The following is a 16,637-nucleotide window of genomic DNA, read 5'->3' on the forward strand; positions in this document are numbered from 1 at the left end:
ACAGTTGTGTCTCCTTTGATAATCACATCACCACAGTAGTCAGGAAATCCTTCTACATGGCACACCTCAGCACAAAAGGTTTCTCATCCAGGAAAAAAAAGGTAATTGTTCCCCTCTACTCGTCACTCATTAGACCCATTATAGAGTACAAAGCCCCTTTTGGTATGTACTGCAAAAGACATCTACAACAACTGGAAAGGCTGCAGAACTATCTGACAAAGAGGATTATCGGCCTCAAACAGATGCCCTACACAGACTATCTCAAAAAACTCCAGCTTTAGTCCGTAGCATATCGCCTACTCAGAGGCGATCTCTGCCAAACATACAAAGCTATGTCAAACCCAAAGCTGTTGGACATGCTCCACTTAATGAAATCCCAATCCCTCTGAGCTACAAAATCTAGGGACCTAAATCTTGTCACCACAATAAACAGAACATGCTGGAGGGATAGATTCCTGTCCCAGAGACTTCCAATACTCTGGAACAAACTACCTATCTATATCAAACAAAGCTCCTCATTAGCACTCTTCAAGAAAAATCTTGATGATTGGATGGGAAATAGGAAATTCACCCCAGGGATCACTTCTGTGGCTCTGCTCAACAGGGGCACAGGTAAATAATTTTCTTGGGTGGCGAAAGCCAGGATATCTTTTTGGCTAGGTTTGTAAAGGCCCTAGGGCCAATAGTCTAGTACCTACCTATGATCCTATGAACCTATGATAGCCAATGCTGTGGAAATTTTTTTTACCCTTCTCCTGACTGATACCTTTCAACAATGAGATCCCTTTGATGCTTTGCAAGCTCTCTGTGAACCACGGCTTTTGCTGTTGCAGGCAATTGAGTAAGTGTCAGGAAAATCCTACTAGGAAAGCTGAACTTTATTTGGGTTAATCAGCATCTTTTTAATTTATGTCTGGTGTGTACCTAAGAAGAATGAATGTTGTAATTAAATCAAAAGGTAATTCAACAAAGTATTAGTTTAAGGGTATGCGCACTTATACAACCAGCATATGGTACATTTTTTATATTTTTTCCCCTAACAGATTTGTTTGTTTTTCAATTGAATTGTACAGGTTATAGGTCACATTAAAGGTGAGAAAAGTTTTGAAATGATTTATTGTGGTCTCATTTTATATATATATATATATATATATATATATATATATATATATATATATATATATATAAGTATATATATATATATATATATATATATATGGGTCTACGTTATTTGATCGAAATTTCACTATCTCGAACAAGAAACGTAGAAACCCACTTAAGCGAAAGTGCACTACATTGAAATTGCACTTTTGCAAAAGCTGATTCAAAACAAACTACTTTAAACACTATTTTGCAGGGGGGCAAGCCCACCTGCACCCCCATGTGAGGGGCTGTGCCCCCCCCATGCCTCCCCTACTTAAATATACTAACTCTAAGATCGTACTAAAGTGGGGAAAAGGATATATTTCCTTATCCCCACTGTAATGCACTTTGGTAAATCAGCTTATGTGAAAGTGCACTGTCGATGTAGTGCACTTTCGCTTAAGTGGGTTCGATCTTCTGTTTGTGGAAAAAGTGTGTTTTCGACAAACAGAAGTGGACCCATATATTTTTATATATATAGATAGATATGTGTGTGTATATACATATATATATATATATATATATATATATATATATATATATATATATATATATACATATATAGAATTACTTCATGAATCTTCAACTTGGCAAAGGGCCGATATGCAAATGATTGACCAAAACATGCTGAGGGTTCATTACACCGAAAACAAAATTACCCTGGAAACATGTGGATTGAAAAATGAAACAAATTTTCTTTCTAATCTGCAAACCATAAACCTATGGCATATTCAGGCCAAATTGGACTGAACAGAGATAGAGTTACAGAAATAATTTATATATATATATATATATATATATATATATATATATATATATATGTGTGTGTGTGTGTGTGTGTGTGTGTGTGTGTGTGTGTGTCTATACATATATATATATATATATATATATATATATATATATATATATATATATATATATATATAGAGAGAGAGAGAGAGAGGTGTGTGTGTGTGTGTGTGTGTGTGTGTGTGTGTGTGTGTGTGTGTGTGTGTGTGTATGTATATATATATATATATATATATATATATATATATTTTTTTTTTTTTTTTTAAACCACAAGACACAAGTACAAATGAAGACAGACCCATTATAAGGATGAACTTTCCACAGTTTTTCTACTTGTGTCAAGATGTCAACATGAAGAAGACTGGGTTGATTAGAATAATTATCTGCTAATGGCTTTATTTCATGCCATCCAAGTTGCTTTTAAATAAACAAAAATAAATTTTGTCAACAGGGCATGACTGAAAATTGCAAACTCAGGTGAAACAGGTCCTTATATGAGAGCATGTATTTCAAAAATACAGAGACTCAGAATGACTCTACATACCTATCAAACACCAAAAATATGATTTCTTGGCAAAGTCTCTGAATTCTTGACTGCCAGGAATAACACCTCATAGGTTGTAAATCTAAATATAAGGTTTAAACATACACTGATAATGCTTTGTTAGCTTTGTTTTCAACTGCTTTTCACAGGCACCATAGCAACACCTGGTGCTATAGAGACACTAGCCTGCCTTGGTATTTTTTTATGTCACACTCTAAATTAAATTTTTGACATATTTAATATTTCCTTAAACTAATTCCCCATGATGGACTATTCTGGAGTGAGTGTATTTCTCAAACAAGATTATTCTGCAGCTACTAGGAAGAAAAGATCTGCCTTTATCTCAGTAGAGCATTTTTGCACATTGGCTCATTCCCTCCAATCGAGTTCTAGAATTTTGCACTATAACTTACAATGAGCAGAGCCTAAGCTTTTTGATGGAATCTAATTATGTCCTCACATTTCAAACAAATGCTCCTATACCTAGAGTCATACGGGATACTAAATAAGTGTAAATGGCAACCTCTTCAGCACAATCTCTGTTTATAGTGGTAAGATTCTTTAGGTTCTAGGTCTTAAACTTAAACTATAATTTATAAAACTATAACTTTATACAATTTTATAATTCATAGTAAACCCAGTAACTATTAAGTTTATAATATTTTCTGAACAACTTAAGATATCTCAGCAACCACTCAAGTTAAACATATGCTGTCAGTAGGGCTTTGTTTAGAGTTTTTATATGAGACTAAGCAGTTTAGTCTGGGCTACTTGTTTGCCGATATTTAGAATAACATGACATTTATGACAATATAAATAAATATTATTTAAACAGCAGTTAATTTATATTGACATGTACTAGACTGAGGTTAAATATTAATAGAGTTGTGATTGCCATTGTGTAAGCTTTAAGATGAAATATTTTAATACTTTGTATGTAGCACTGTTTTGGAATTATTCATGCAAATATAAACAAGTAATATTTGATGCCTAGAGGTGTCAGTAGGCTGTAATTGCAGGCACTTCTGGAGGTGCTACACAGCTGTAATAAGTTAAAGAGGGTGAGATATAGATAGCTGTATCCAGCAGTATTGAAACTGCTGCTTCTAGGTGGTATTAAAGTGTTTATGGATCCACAAGATGGATATCAGCTCCTGGAATCAATGGGATGTGATGTAATGGAAAATAAGAAAGGACTGTTGTGGGGAACTGCTCTGAAGGGACAGTGGTTGCAGAGGTCTCAGGAACAGGTTGCTGAGTGAGGTCAAGGACTTTTTGCATTATTTAAAAAAAAGACACATCTCCATTGGAAACGAAAGCTCTCCATTTGGCTGTACAAACAACAAGAGCTGCTGTGGGGAATCTGTTTTTTGGATGGCCTTGAGCATTATTTGGGGACTGGGACATTTCCGTTGATGGTAATGCTTTTATTGCTGTTTATGGAAGAAGAAGGATAAAGTTACATTCTGTAAAGTATTCTTTTTTATATATTGTTGAATAATTGCTTTCAGAGTTTCCTGGTTTGGGAAGTTTGTATTCATAAGAAAACAGAGGTGATGGAAATGAGCCATAAAGGCAAAAAACAATGTGAACAAAATCGGGAAGGAACATGCAAATGTTGGTCTATCCTGCTATGGGGATGCTTCTATTTATAACTGAATGCGGTAGTTCTATATATTGGGGGAAATTATATATTTGCCAGACAAAAGTTGAACTTAACAACTGGGAAGTAATGTTGCTTATAGTTTTTCTTTTTTTCTGCTGGTTCTTTATTTTATTGATTATTGTAGAAAATTTGTGTTTGAAATTAGTTTGAGTGCGCGTTAATAACAGAAAACAGATTGAAAGAGTTTAAAATCTTTTTAGTACTTTGTTATTGGTTTAGTCTGAGGAGAAGAGCAGGTCATAGATGATATGAAGGACTTGGTTTAAAAAGTGTCTGTGGCTCATTTGCCACACCTGCTGAGAAGTGGGGGAAGACAAGCAATCAACCTGCAATCTAATTAAGGAATTTTTTGTTCCCTCCTTGAAAGATTTTTTTTTCATCTATACAGTTGTACATAGTTGATATCTATGTTTGTGTTTTATGGTTAATATGTTTAGTAACATGTTGGAGAAAAAGAAAACAAGAGTATTAGAGTAAGATATTGGATGGAAGGGAAAGAGATTTTGTTCATAAGAGTGAGAAGTGAAAGAAAAAACCTAATGTAAAATATATGCAATCAGTAATTTAAGATAGTAGTTTTACATAACCAGGGAGAGGTACTCCTTTTTGATAAAAAAAGTGGGTTAGAGGGTGGAAGTTCAGAGAAATAATTGTTGAAAAAAAATTGTTATATGGCACTTAGACACATCATCTGGAATGCACATGGGCTAACAAACCAATTAAAGGAAATGTGATGTTCATTTTTATAAAAGGGGATAAACCGCATTTTTTAGCTCTGCAGGAAATGCAGGGGCAGAGCAATAAATGAAATTGAACAGGAATGTTTTTCCTGTGTTAACTATATCAAGTTATAAGAGATTTAAAAGGAAAGGTATAATTTTGTTAGCAAACAGGAATGTGATTCTACGTGATGCCTCAAGAGGGGGGATGGTAATTGATGAGGAGGAGTGTCTTGCCACAAGGAAAGGTAAATATTCGGGGGGGTGGCTGACAGTGACATCAGTCTTCATCCCCTGGGGCTAGTTTAAACTGGATAAAACATTTTATTTATGATGTTTTGATTCCAAGAGGAGGTTTAAATAATGGCAATGGATTTGAATTTTATAATTAATTTTGGGGATTCCACAGGGAGACTGAGGAAAGTTAAACTGACCAGAAGGGAAAGAGTTCTTAAAAAATTAGGGTCACTGGGTTGGTGGATGCTGGGAGGTTAGTAGTCAGCATAGGCAGTGTGGCTGTATGTATTTTAGTGCTAAATGACATTGCTGGTCAAGGCTGGGCAGGTATCACTTAAAATAGAAAATAGAAATATTGTGACACAAATTGATATTGCCCTTTTACTACACTCCAATAATGCCAGGGTGAAATTAGATATTATGTTAGGAAGATGAAGCATGGTGCAGAGACTGGAGATTCCCTGCGTTTTTGTAGAAAAAAACAAGTATTTAACCTTGTGGCGAGGGAACTGATTCAAAAAGAACTAGACAATATGAGGTAAATCAAACCACAGGGTTGGGATCAAGCTAAAGGCATTTTAAAGAGATTGACAGATGATTGGATTAAGATAAATAAGAAGAGAGAAAAAGAGAAGTGAGAAAGTCAGGTTGTTGCAGTAAAAAGGAAAGATGCCAGATGAAAAAATTGAGTTATTGCAGTGTAGAATGGAATGGCAGGGGGTGGAGTATAGAAGGGTAATGGTGTGAAGTATTATCACGGAGTATATTCAGTGTTGATCCCAGTACCACTGACAGTATTAGTGGCAAAGTTCAGACAACAGAGGGTGGTGCAGGAAATATGGAAACTGAGAATGATTGAAGGAGAACAAGTAATGGAAAATGTAGACAAATAAAATGGGAGTTTGTGTTATTCTATGAGAATCTACATTCTGGAAAGGTGAGATGAGGTGTAAGGAGGTTAGACAGGCCTTGGTAAGGATACAGTTGCAGCAGCAACAGAGGGAGTGACTGATGGATTAACAGCTAGAATTACTTCTGAGGAAATTATGCTGGTAATGAATAAGCAAAAAAGTGGAAAATCCCTGGTAAATGATGGTGTCTCAGTAGAGATTTGTAGAGTGGAGAAAAACAATAGCTAGAGTGTGGGAAAATCTTTTCAGACAGATTTGTGATGGTTCTCTCCCTCAACCATCATGACAGAACAGAATAATAATAATAATAATAGTACTTCCAAAGGAATATAAGAACCTAGGAGAGCTGGTATCATATAGCCATATTACTATATTAAACCATGAGTATAAAATGTTCATGATGGCTCTGACAAATAGGCATGACAGTTATTTCCCTCAAATACTATATGAGAATCAGTTAGGTTTTATTACAGAGAGGAAAACATTTGATAATATCAACAGGGTATTGAGGATATTGCAGGATACATAGGAAAGTAAAAAAGAAGTGTCAGTTAATGGCACCGGAAGCTGAGAAGGCTTTTGATAAAGTGAAGTGGGTATTATTGTTTAAGATTCTTGTTCATATAAACTTTCAGGAAAGGTTTTCTAAATTGCTAGTGCAATTACATGAAGAATCTGAAGGACAAGATAAGGTAAGGGCTGAGCTTTCTAGCAGTTTTCAGTGAACTAGTGGCACAAATCATGGGTGCTCTTTTGTTATGTGAAATTTACACAGAACCCTTAGCCACAGTGAATATAGAGCCAACCATGAGAGGATATAGTTGGGGTAATCTGGAGTTCAAAGTCACTTTATATGCAGATGACATTCTTTTTATTTATTTAAATTTGTTGACCGGGAGTGTTCGACTAGACGTAGGTTCATTTTCAGCAGAGGCCCGGGGAGAAAAGCTCCACAGTTAAAATAAACAGACAGTAGTTAAGTTGGATTACATAGCGATTAACAATTTGATTAACATAGCAATTAATTACAAACATATTTACAGATGAAGAACATAGTACATCAGTAGACAACTAGAATTTTTATCTGCGAAGTACATAACAGACATTAACAAATGTTACAATAAGAAGTTTCTGCTGTATAATAAGTACTAGGCTTATGAACATCTGAGCTTGCTATAATCAAGGTAGTTAGTGGGGTGAAAAAAAAGGTAGTGGTTGGATGGGGTGGGTGATATTAGAGTGGGAGTTGCAAGGGCATAGCCAGCATGTTTTTAGGTGGTTTTTAGTAAAGTTTTGAAGTGGGTGCACCATATCAAATCCCGGGGAAGATTATGCAGAGTTACAGACGTTACTGAGAAGGTTTGGGAACTGCTCTGGATATAAATCAATGAAGATAAGATGCAAGTATGTGGGATTAATGAAGTGAATCTACATAGAATTTTTGCCAAGGAAATGAATAGCGATGAGAAGGAAGGTTATTTATCTGTTACTATACTATGCAAAACCAAATAGGTAAGCTGCACTGGGGGAGATTGCCACAAGAGGAGTGACCAAGTTCAATTAAATGGGTGGTTGAAATCATAAATGGAAATGGAGATGTGGAGGTGAAAGGGCTGATTTCCAGATTGTATCGCTTTGTAGGTGAGAGGCAAGTAAGGAAAATGAAAAATATGAGTAAGGAATGGTCTGCACAGTGAAAGAGGATATAAGAGAAGAGAGATGGGATTGGATATAGGAGTTGACTTGGAAGATGACAAAGCTAAGGAAATTTAGAAGTTTAAAAGTGTGCTTGGAAGTGTCTCCATAAATATTTTTATACTTCTGATAGACTTTAAAGAATATTTGCAGGGGTAAGTGAGGAATGTTGATGTGATTGGGGGGGGGGGTTGCAATCATATTTTTTGGTATTGCTAGGTGTTGCAAGATTGCAAGAGGGAGATTGATCTGATGTTGAGAGCCATATCTGAGAACAGAGCTGGTAATCTTTGATGGTGTTAGGAAGAGATATGAGGAGTTGAAGGGCATGACATGAATCATTTGCAGTGGACCATTGTGGTTGCAATGAAAAAAGCCATCACTAAAATTAAAGGAATTCCTGAAAATATAGATGGTAATTTAGATGGCTCAGGAGATGAGGGAAGCAGAGTAGAGGGATTTAACAGAAATAAAACAGAAACATGTCATAAAATGGCTCCCTTGGCTTATGTATATGAAATCAATAGAAGAAGCTCAGGGGAGAAAATATATTTGGAGACCTCTGCAATCTAAAGAGGGTATGTTGGTTAATGAAATTAAGGAATGGTTTTGCTACAAATATGTATAGTGTTTGACCAAAGTTAATGATTTAAGAAGTGTTTTTTTTTCTTTTATGTGTTCTGTTTGTTGGAGTATTTCGTATGTGAATATATTGTTAATAAAAACTCTGTTAAAAACAGAATTCCCTGTAAGTATCTGCTTCGGTGTTGGTGGGGGGGACAGGGATGGGGGGTGCACAATGGATGATTCTGGGTCTTTGTATAATGGACTTGGGTATATACATTCAAATATAACTTGCTCTTGGGCGTGGTTAATCTAGGAACGCACCCAGGCAGTTAAGTCTTTTGAGAAATCAACAGAAAGTTTACATGATGATGTAACTTAGAGTAAGCAGCACACTCTGCCATGGGTTCTGTATTCATGTCAGACTCCACCATTGTCTTTATCTGAATGATATAATAAATCACAGAATGAGATGATGCATATTTTGTCTAGTGTAAGAAGCATCAACTACCTCTTTTGAAATGTTATGCCCTTCCCGTCCTTCCTCTGTGCTGCTGTGTACATCACTGATTATCAGTTATATTACTTGGTTAGATAATTAGCAGCTGTTCTTTTGTGATTCTGTGTCAAGTGGTACACTGATTATCAGTTATATTACTTGGTTAGATAATTAGCAGCTGTTCTTTTGTGATTCTGTGGCAAGTGGTTACACAGGAGATTTATAAACTGCTGATATTGAAAGGGAACATAATTCCCTCACCTGACTATTTTCTCTTTTAGCATCATGCAGCGTACTAAAGCATGCAACATTCATTTTCTTTTTTTTTATTTTTCTGCTGCTAATTATCTCAGAAGATCCAGTTCATAACCAGTTCATAACCTTTCCTGTTTCTTTATTCTTAGTGGCAGTAGTTTGGGCTGGGTTGAGATGTATGTCAATTGTATCTACACAGTGACTGGCTCCATTGTCTGACGTGAAGATCAAATAGGACTCAGTGATTATGAAGGGCATTGTTTGCAAACAATATTATTCACTCCTAAAAAACTCTTTTCCTGCCATTGTTTTTTGATCAAAGTTACAAGACATTAATTAATTGGTTTCAATGATATAACTTCTCAAAACCTAGCACATTTTCTAAGTCATAGCTACACCAACCTTGTGGATGGTATTCACTCACATTGCCTAATAGCAATTTTACAGTGAAAGAAGGGTTTGACGCACAATGTACCCCATTATTATTGGTCTGGCTGTGGAATGCAAAACTTGATTGAGATTCCAAATTGGTTATTGTAGGTGAAGGGATACACAAAGCAGAAAAGCTTAATAATTTACTATTGGTACACAGATGGAGATAATTGACTAGACTAGAAAAAGGTATTTATATGAGATATGGTTAAAAACTAAAATAGTATTAGCTGTAACTACTGTAGTATTCACAAATGCAAACAGAAAGAAACATAAAAGTAACAGAAATATGTAGGGTCAATAAGGGAATCAGTAACAAATGGCAAAATTAAATCGAACAGTTTTACCCAGTAGGCTAATATGCTTTCTACCTAACTAGTAAAACAATTTGCAATGGATAATTTAACACAGTAAATCCAGCTGCCGTAGCTATAATAGCTACAGACTCGGATATAGTTACAAGTGTACTAACTCTAAAGCAAATAGTTTTAGTACAGTATCACTATATCAGTCAGCCAAGTAACAAAAACTATATCACATAGGTAACCTAGTACTCTGTAAGGCACTAGGGCAGAGAAACAGCCTTAAATGCTGTAACAGTGCAGTAGTCAGTAACAAGTAGAAATGTAACCCCAATAATCAAAAAGTCCAATGGTCGACTAAGATGTTAAGTTATTTTCATATACCTCTTATCAATAGCAGACACCACTGCACTATTTTCTTAAATGTCACCAGCAGTGAACAACAGTACCAAAGCAGCAAGCCGCAATACTAAAGTAATATTTAAACTTAATACTACTTCTTCTTCTTCTTCTGTGGAGTTTTACAGTGTCGAGTTGCCAGCCAGTAACCTTCCACAGAAGGCACACACACACCACTTTACTAGGGCCACCAGAGTGTCCAATCCACCTGCAGCATGTCTTTGGGATGTGGGAGGAAACCAGAGCAGGACATGCAGACTCCGACAGAAGGCACCCCAGCCGAGGATCGAACCCAGAACCTCTTGCTGTCCACTGTTTAAACTTAATACTACTACAGTCAGGAAATCAAAAGGAAGAACAGTACAATGCCAGCAAGGCACAACAGTGCAATGTTATATAAAGTCAGTAACACAAATCAGTAAAACAAAAGTGCTAATTTCAGCAATGCATCCACAAGACGTGCAGTCAGCAAGTTAGTAAGTTAAAAAGCCAATGATTTCACTGTATGACGTAAGACAGCAGTAAAATCAATCGCAGCAGCACTACTAGGCTCGGGCAAAGAAGGCCCTGAAATTGTTACTGTATATAACAAGAATGAAGAGGTTGCCTAACCAGGTGCAGACTATTCTCTTTTGATGGATACCTAATAGGTTATGAATTGGTTTGTGCTGTTGTTCTCGCGCAACGACATCATAACAAGTCTGGGCAGTATGAAAAGGCCAAACAAATGGTTAAAAAGCAAACAAATACTAATATTTGGATTTTAAACTGAAACAGAATAGCCATAAGTCTGAAAAAGTATTTGTTATATCTACAAGATTTATACTTGAGTCTCAGAGTCTAGTGTAATTTTGTATGCCTTGAGCACACATTGCATCCATTTATTATTGTATTATATTTACATCTTAAAAGCTAAAGTTAAGTATTTTACCAAAAGGATTACAATTTAGTGTACACTGGCATTATAGAATACCTTTGTGTGTGCCAGATTTATGTTAGTTAATACTTAATTCAGAACCTGCCCAGGAAAGGTACTAATTTCAAACATGATTTGCTTTGTGCCTGCAAAAGTTAAATTTGTTAGTAATTGGTTTAGAAGGGCTTTTACTTTCTCTCCTGGCTATGGTGTTACTTTCAAGTATGATTTCCTATGAAATTGCAATTTTATTTCATACTTGAATAAATAATTTATGTGAAAATGTTTATCAAACTTATTTGAATTTGTGTGTGATAGTTTGTGTGGTTATCTGTTTTCTAAACATCCATTGTTATTCCTTTCTCAGTTCTAATGGAAAGTCTGTGTCGTGGTCTGAACCAGGAGGAAGACAGCCACCAAAAGGACAGCACATGTGGCACAGGTTATCTGTCCATGTTAAAGGCAAGGAGGGAGCCTCAAACCAAACAGCAGTCATCAAACCACTGACAAAGAGTTATCAGAGCCAGTCAAAGAGTCTAACGTTTTCTGACATTAGCACCAAGACACTCTATAATGTTACAGAAGAAGATGAAACTGACACCATGCGATACCACAGTCCTGACAGTCCATCAATGACAGTCCGCAGAATCACAGGGGGGCAGTCACTGCATGATATGGATGAATCTCATCTGTACTTATCAGACCAGATGCAAAAGTCTGCTACAGCTCAGAGATCAATTATTGATCAGCTGCATGGTGTTGTCAGCAAGTTTTCAGTAAATGTACCTGATCTTAATGCTGTGATTTCAGGCCCAGGAAATGGAATGATGCCAATGTATCATCAGCCTCATGTTCTGCAGCAGCAAGTGCTTCCTCTTCAGATGTCCACCTTTAGTGAGGAGCCTGTTTCTCCCACTGAGGAAGATGACAGTGAACGATACAATCTCATTAGAGGTTACATGTATGACAGCACAGAGAACCAGGAAGAATTGGGTCAGAGTAAACTGACTCTGGAAGACTCCCCAGCATTGACACCACCATCCCCTTTTCGAGATTCTGTGGCTTCTGGCAGCTCTGTGCCAAGCTCTCCTGCATCTGAGTCAGTACTGTGCACACCACCAAACGTAACATATGCATCAGTGATTCTGAGGGACTACAAACAATCCTCATCTACCCTGTGAAACTAAGGGAGCTGAAAAGGACCACTCTTGTGACTAGTCCTTACACATAGTTTTACATCTGGCAATATCAAAAGATGGGGGAAAAGGAGTGCATACAAGAATAAACGTCTTACTTCCAGAAACTTAACTCTATGTTATTCAGGGGACTCCCATGATTAGTTATATTTATTAATGTAAGACATTTTCTGTATGCTAAAACAAACAAGAATGAAGCACAAAATTAGTACAGTATTATATGTTACAACACGTAATGGGACTGAAGCACAAAGTCAGTGCAGTATTTTCCTGTGTAAGTGAACAAAAGGTTTTATTTGATTTTTCAAAATCTGAAAAGGGGAAGAAGAGGGTTGTTATAATTCTCTATATAACTGCAATATATTTTGCAACATTTTAAGCAGTATAACAAAGGTAAAAGCCAGTTGCTTAAAAGTAAAGGCGTTAAGATAAAATGGGAAAGCAACCATTTCGGTATATAACAGAATCAGCAGATTTAAGAAATTGTCTAAATATTTCTGGTGAAATGTGATGAGGGGATTTCGAAAGCTGAAGCAAAACTATAGCAGCACTGACAGAAAATGAAAGTGAGAGGTGCCAAATGAATTGCCAAATTTATAAAATAACTGAAAAATATCTTTGAAAATGTATAAATAGCATATGGTGGAAGCTTGCTGTTGTTTAACCAGATACCATATAATAATGGCTGCATTGTTTTATGGCCAATATAATTATTTCAGGTTCAAGGCAGTTTATGTGAATTGTAATTGCAAAGGTCTGCTTCAGAAAGATGTCTTATAAAATGTAATTAGTAGTTTATGTTGCTATGTTTTATATGACACTGTACCATACTGCAATGAATTTAAATAAATTAAAGTTTGTATTTCATGCTAGGATGTTTTACACATACACATAGATTTGTGCTGTAACCTTTACAGGGCAAAATATATAACAAAATGACCTTGAAAATATTTTATGATGTTAAAGTACATTGCTAATGAAGTACTCAACAAATGTTTTGTGACAACGAAGGTTAGTAAAATATGAACAACAATTTGGTATCCAGGAAGTATTTTGTATGAGCCAGTATTAAACTGAAATATAGAAATGGTACAGTATTTATCATATTTATAGTTGTTTGGAGTAATGAAACATTATTTGTTAGACTTAAGTCTAATTACTGCAATGTAACCTACTATCAGTATGCAAAACTATAGGAAATGACTTCAGGTTATATGAGTAGCTTAGTTTCTCAGTGTTTAAACTTGAAAAGTATGGGTATACTATAACTGATATAGAAATATGTGAAAACTACAATTTATAAAACAATGTTTACTGTGTGCTTAGCAACACAATTCATTATGTCTTGTAAAGTGCTTTCATTTTTGGGACCAGTTAAATACTTGGGTCTAAACCTGCCTTTTTGTGAAACTATCAAATGTTGTAAAATAAATATTTTTTATTCATAGCAGTTATGGGTTTCTTTTTCAGGAGTATCTGGTAGCACAAGCAATATCAGCATGATTAAATTATGTTATTTTCATTATCAACTTAGCCCCACTGGACCAATTGCACCTTTATAGCAGTAATGAAGAAATTACATTTCTAAGTAGATTCACAATTTATAAAGTTTACATAAAACATCATATGTGTATGCACAGTACATCAAATCACAAAATAACTTCAGAGTACACAGATAATTAACATGATTTGTGAACAGCATGTTGTACAATCAATTTAGTATTTCAACAGTTGTTTCAAAGTAAAAGGTTAATATTGTTAAATTATTGCATACTGTTTACAAGAGCATGCTTGTATATAACAGCAAAGACAAATAACTTAATTATGGAAATTGTTTTATTTAAAATATATGTTAACAAAATGAAACTCATAAAATGTAGAATTCAGAAAATGGAATTATATAAATGAACAAAAATAAATGATGGAACTGATTTGTTGATAGGAAACCATTCCTCTCATTCCTTACAGTAATGGAATATATCCCAGATGACTCCACATGCATATTGATTCCAGCTCCAAAGTCATGCCAGCTTGGAGAAAATAAATAAAAGGGTGCACAACCTGCAAATTACAATAACTTGTGTAGGTGACATCATACTATGTTAAAAAAAAAACTCCTTTAAATAAGCACATTCGGTAACTTCTAATTGTCATTCTCCATTTTACACAGTCATGGAGAACTGACGTCTTGTGGTTTTAAGCTCTTGTTCTTTTGGAGGTTCATATTCTGCATGCAGGTCAGATGTTATGGATTTTAGAAAATAACCTTTGTAAAAAAATCTTCTAAATCCTCTAAAGGTTTTGAGACTGGTACAATCTGCTTTAGAATCACTTTTAGAAAATATACCATGAGCACCTTCATCCATATTCCCAGAATACAGCCTTGACTGTTGGGCATGTTATGTACTTTAGCTAAGGTGCTGCTAAACAGATTGATATAGTACAGGAGGCTGCTCAAATCGGGACTATCTTCCTTTATCATGTCTATAATGAACTTGTTAAGCAGACTATTCCCAGCTTGATTTGAAAAATGGGTATCAGTAATGGCATAGATAGTTTTTCCATCAGTGGGGTGGTTGGCTGAGGTTTGCACCTATTACTCCTGGCCTACTCACCTACTACTCCTGGTCTACTCACCTATTACTCCTGGCCTACTCACCTACTAGTCTTGGTCTACTACAAGTATAATAAGATAAAAGATTCCATTAGCTTTCCTGTCATGGATGTGAAGAAGACAGTGCATTAATTAACTTCACTTTTTTTCTTTTTGAATCACTTTCTTTTGCATTGGGAGGGTCTTGCGTAATCCTCTTAAACCAGAACTTATATTTCAATAAAAAGTCTTAAGAGTTAACATTTCATCAGAAAATCTATGGGGCTTTACACATGTAAAAGAGCTATAAATATCAGTGCGGGAGCTTGCACCTAACATAAATAATCAAAGGTGATCTTTGAAGATGCTATATGTCATAATTTCATAGACTTGTTATATACATTCAAAGAATCGAAGAGCTTGTTTTTCTGGATCCTATGGTGAAACTTAAAGGGACTCGTGCTGTAATCCATTTTCCTATTGAAAGTAAGGACTGAGGGTCTGAGTTTAAAGGAGAAGAAGAATCTATTCTCTAGGTGTAAGAGACTATTTTTTAAAAGAGAAACATCTTTATAAGATTATCCCGTATGGAATAGGCAATCATACATTTATATAAATGAAAACAAACCATATTGACATAATTTTAGTTTCAAACATTATACATCATAAACCATATTGGCATAACTGTAGTTACAAACATTATAAATCACTTATAATCAATCCAGTCAATGTACATCAGTCAAACATTACACAGGTCATTCATATCCTGCCTTCTTTTAAACCTCATTCCTCCACTGCATGTATTGTTCCCACAGTTCCCATTTTTCCTATGTAATTTGCTCCTACCCTTTTCTAAAGATCCCAATTCCAGTTGTTTTATCTTTGTTACTATATTCACTTCTTCTAGTAAAGTTGGTTTAGACCTTGATTTCCATTTTCTAGTAATTTCTTTTTAGGGCAGCCACCATAATTACACTCAGCAAGGTCTTACTGTGTCTAGGCAATTCCAATTCTGTATCATAGAAAAAAAAAACAAATAAATAAATAATTTCCTTAGTTACACCAATTTGTTCACTCAGTATCTCTGACAGAGCAGTCTGCAGGGAATCTTTAAAGTCTGTCAACTCATTATGCTCCCAGAAAATATGTTCTCAGTTATCTCTTTCTTCCCATCACACCTCCTACATTTGCTGTCTACCTGAAGAAAAATTCTCTGGAGTCTACTTGGGGTATAAAAATACTTATGTAAACACTTCCAAGCAAAGATCCTAAACCTTCTAGACTTTGTTGCATATTTGGGAGACATACATATGCCCCCCCATTGTTCTTTGTAAATTGCTTATCCAGTCTCTCTTCCCCATCCTTTCTAACCTCCTCTGATTGATTCTTATAGCTATTATGCAAAATTGTGTATGCTCTACTAACTATTCCTTTTTTAATATCATATTCTGTTCTAGAGTCTACTAAAAAACTCAACCAGTGCTGGTCTTTAACTTAGGATCCCCTCTATTTCTTTGTCTTTGCTTATACTCTGATGTCAATCCTTGATAGGGAAGGCAATCTCTATCCTGCAGTCCAAATAAATTCTTGGCCATTTTCCATTTTATTACTTTTCCTTCTCTAATTATTTCCTCCCAATACCTTGGCTCTTTTACGAGTTTCCGCCAATAAATTCCAGCCCCCTCTTGCCTATTGTTTGTCGGCAGAATCTCCTTTCTTCATTCCCATGTTAGCTTAGTTCTTAGAATACTTTCTGCTATTTTATGAATATAATATT

General features: G+C 35.5%; 1 protein-coding gene across 1 annotated transcript in view; it reads left to right on the forward strand.

The window, feature by feature from the left end:
• The window catches only part of GRM1 (glutamate metabotropic receptor 1), a 3,392,621-nt gene extending 3,378,907 nt beyond the window's left edge, over positions 1 to 13,714 (forward strand). The window contains exon 9 of the mRNA XM_044068819.1: positions 11,439 to 13,714. Coding sequence (XP_043924754.1) covers positions 11,439 to 12,252 — 814 coding nt within the window. The 3' untranslated portion in view covers positions 12,253 to 13,714. The remainder of the gene's footprint in view (positions 1 to 11,438) is intronic.
• Positions 13,715 to 16,637: the final 2,923 nt, after the last annotated feature.

This window comes from Protopterus annectens, chromosome 1.part0 (genome assembly GCF_019279795.1).
Source record: "Protopterus annectens isolate FY-2018-M chromosome 1.part0, PAN1.0, whole genome shotgun sequence".
In the NCBI taxonomy this organism is placed as follows: domain Eukaryota; kingdom Metazoa; phylum Chordata; order Ceratodontiformes; family Protopteridae; genus Protopterus; species Protopterus annectens.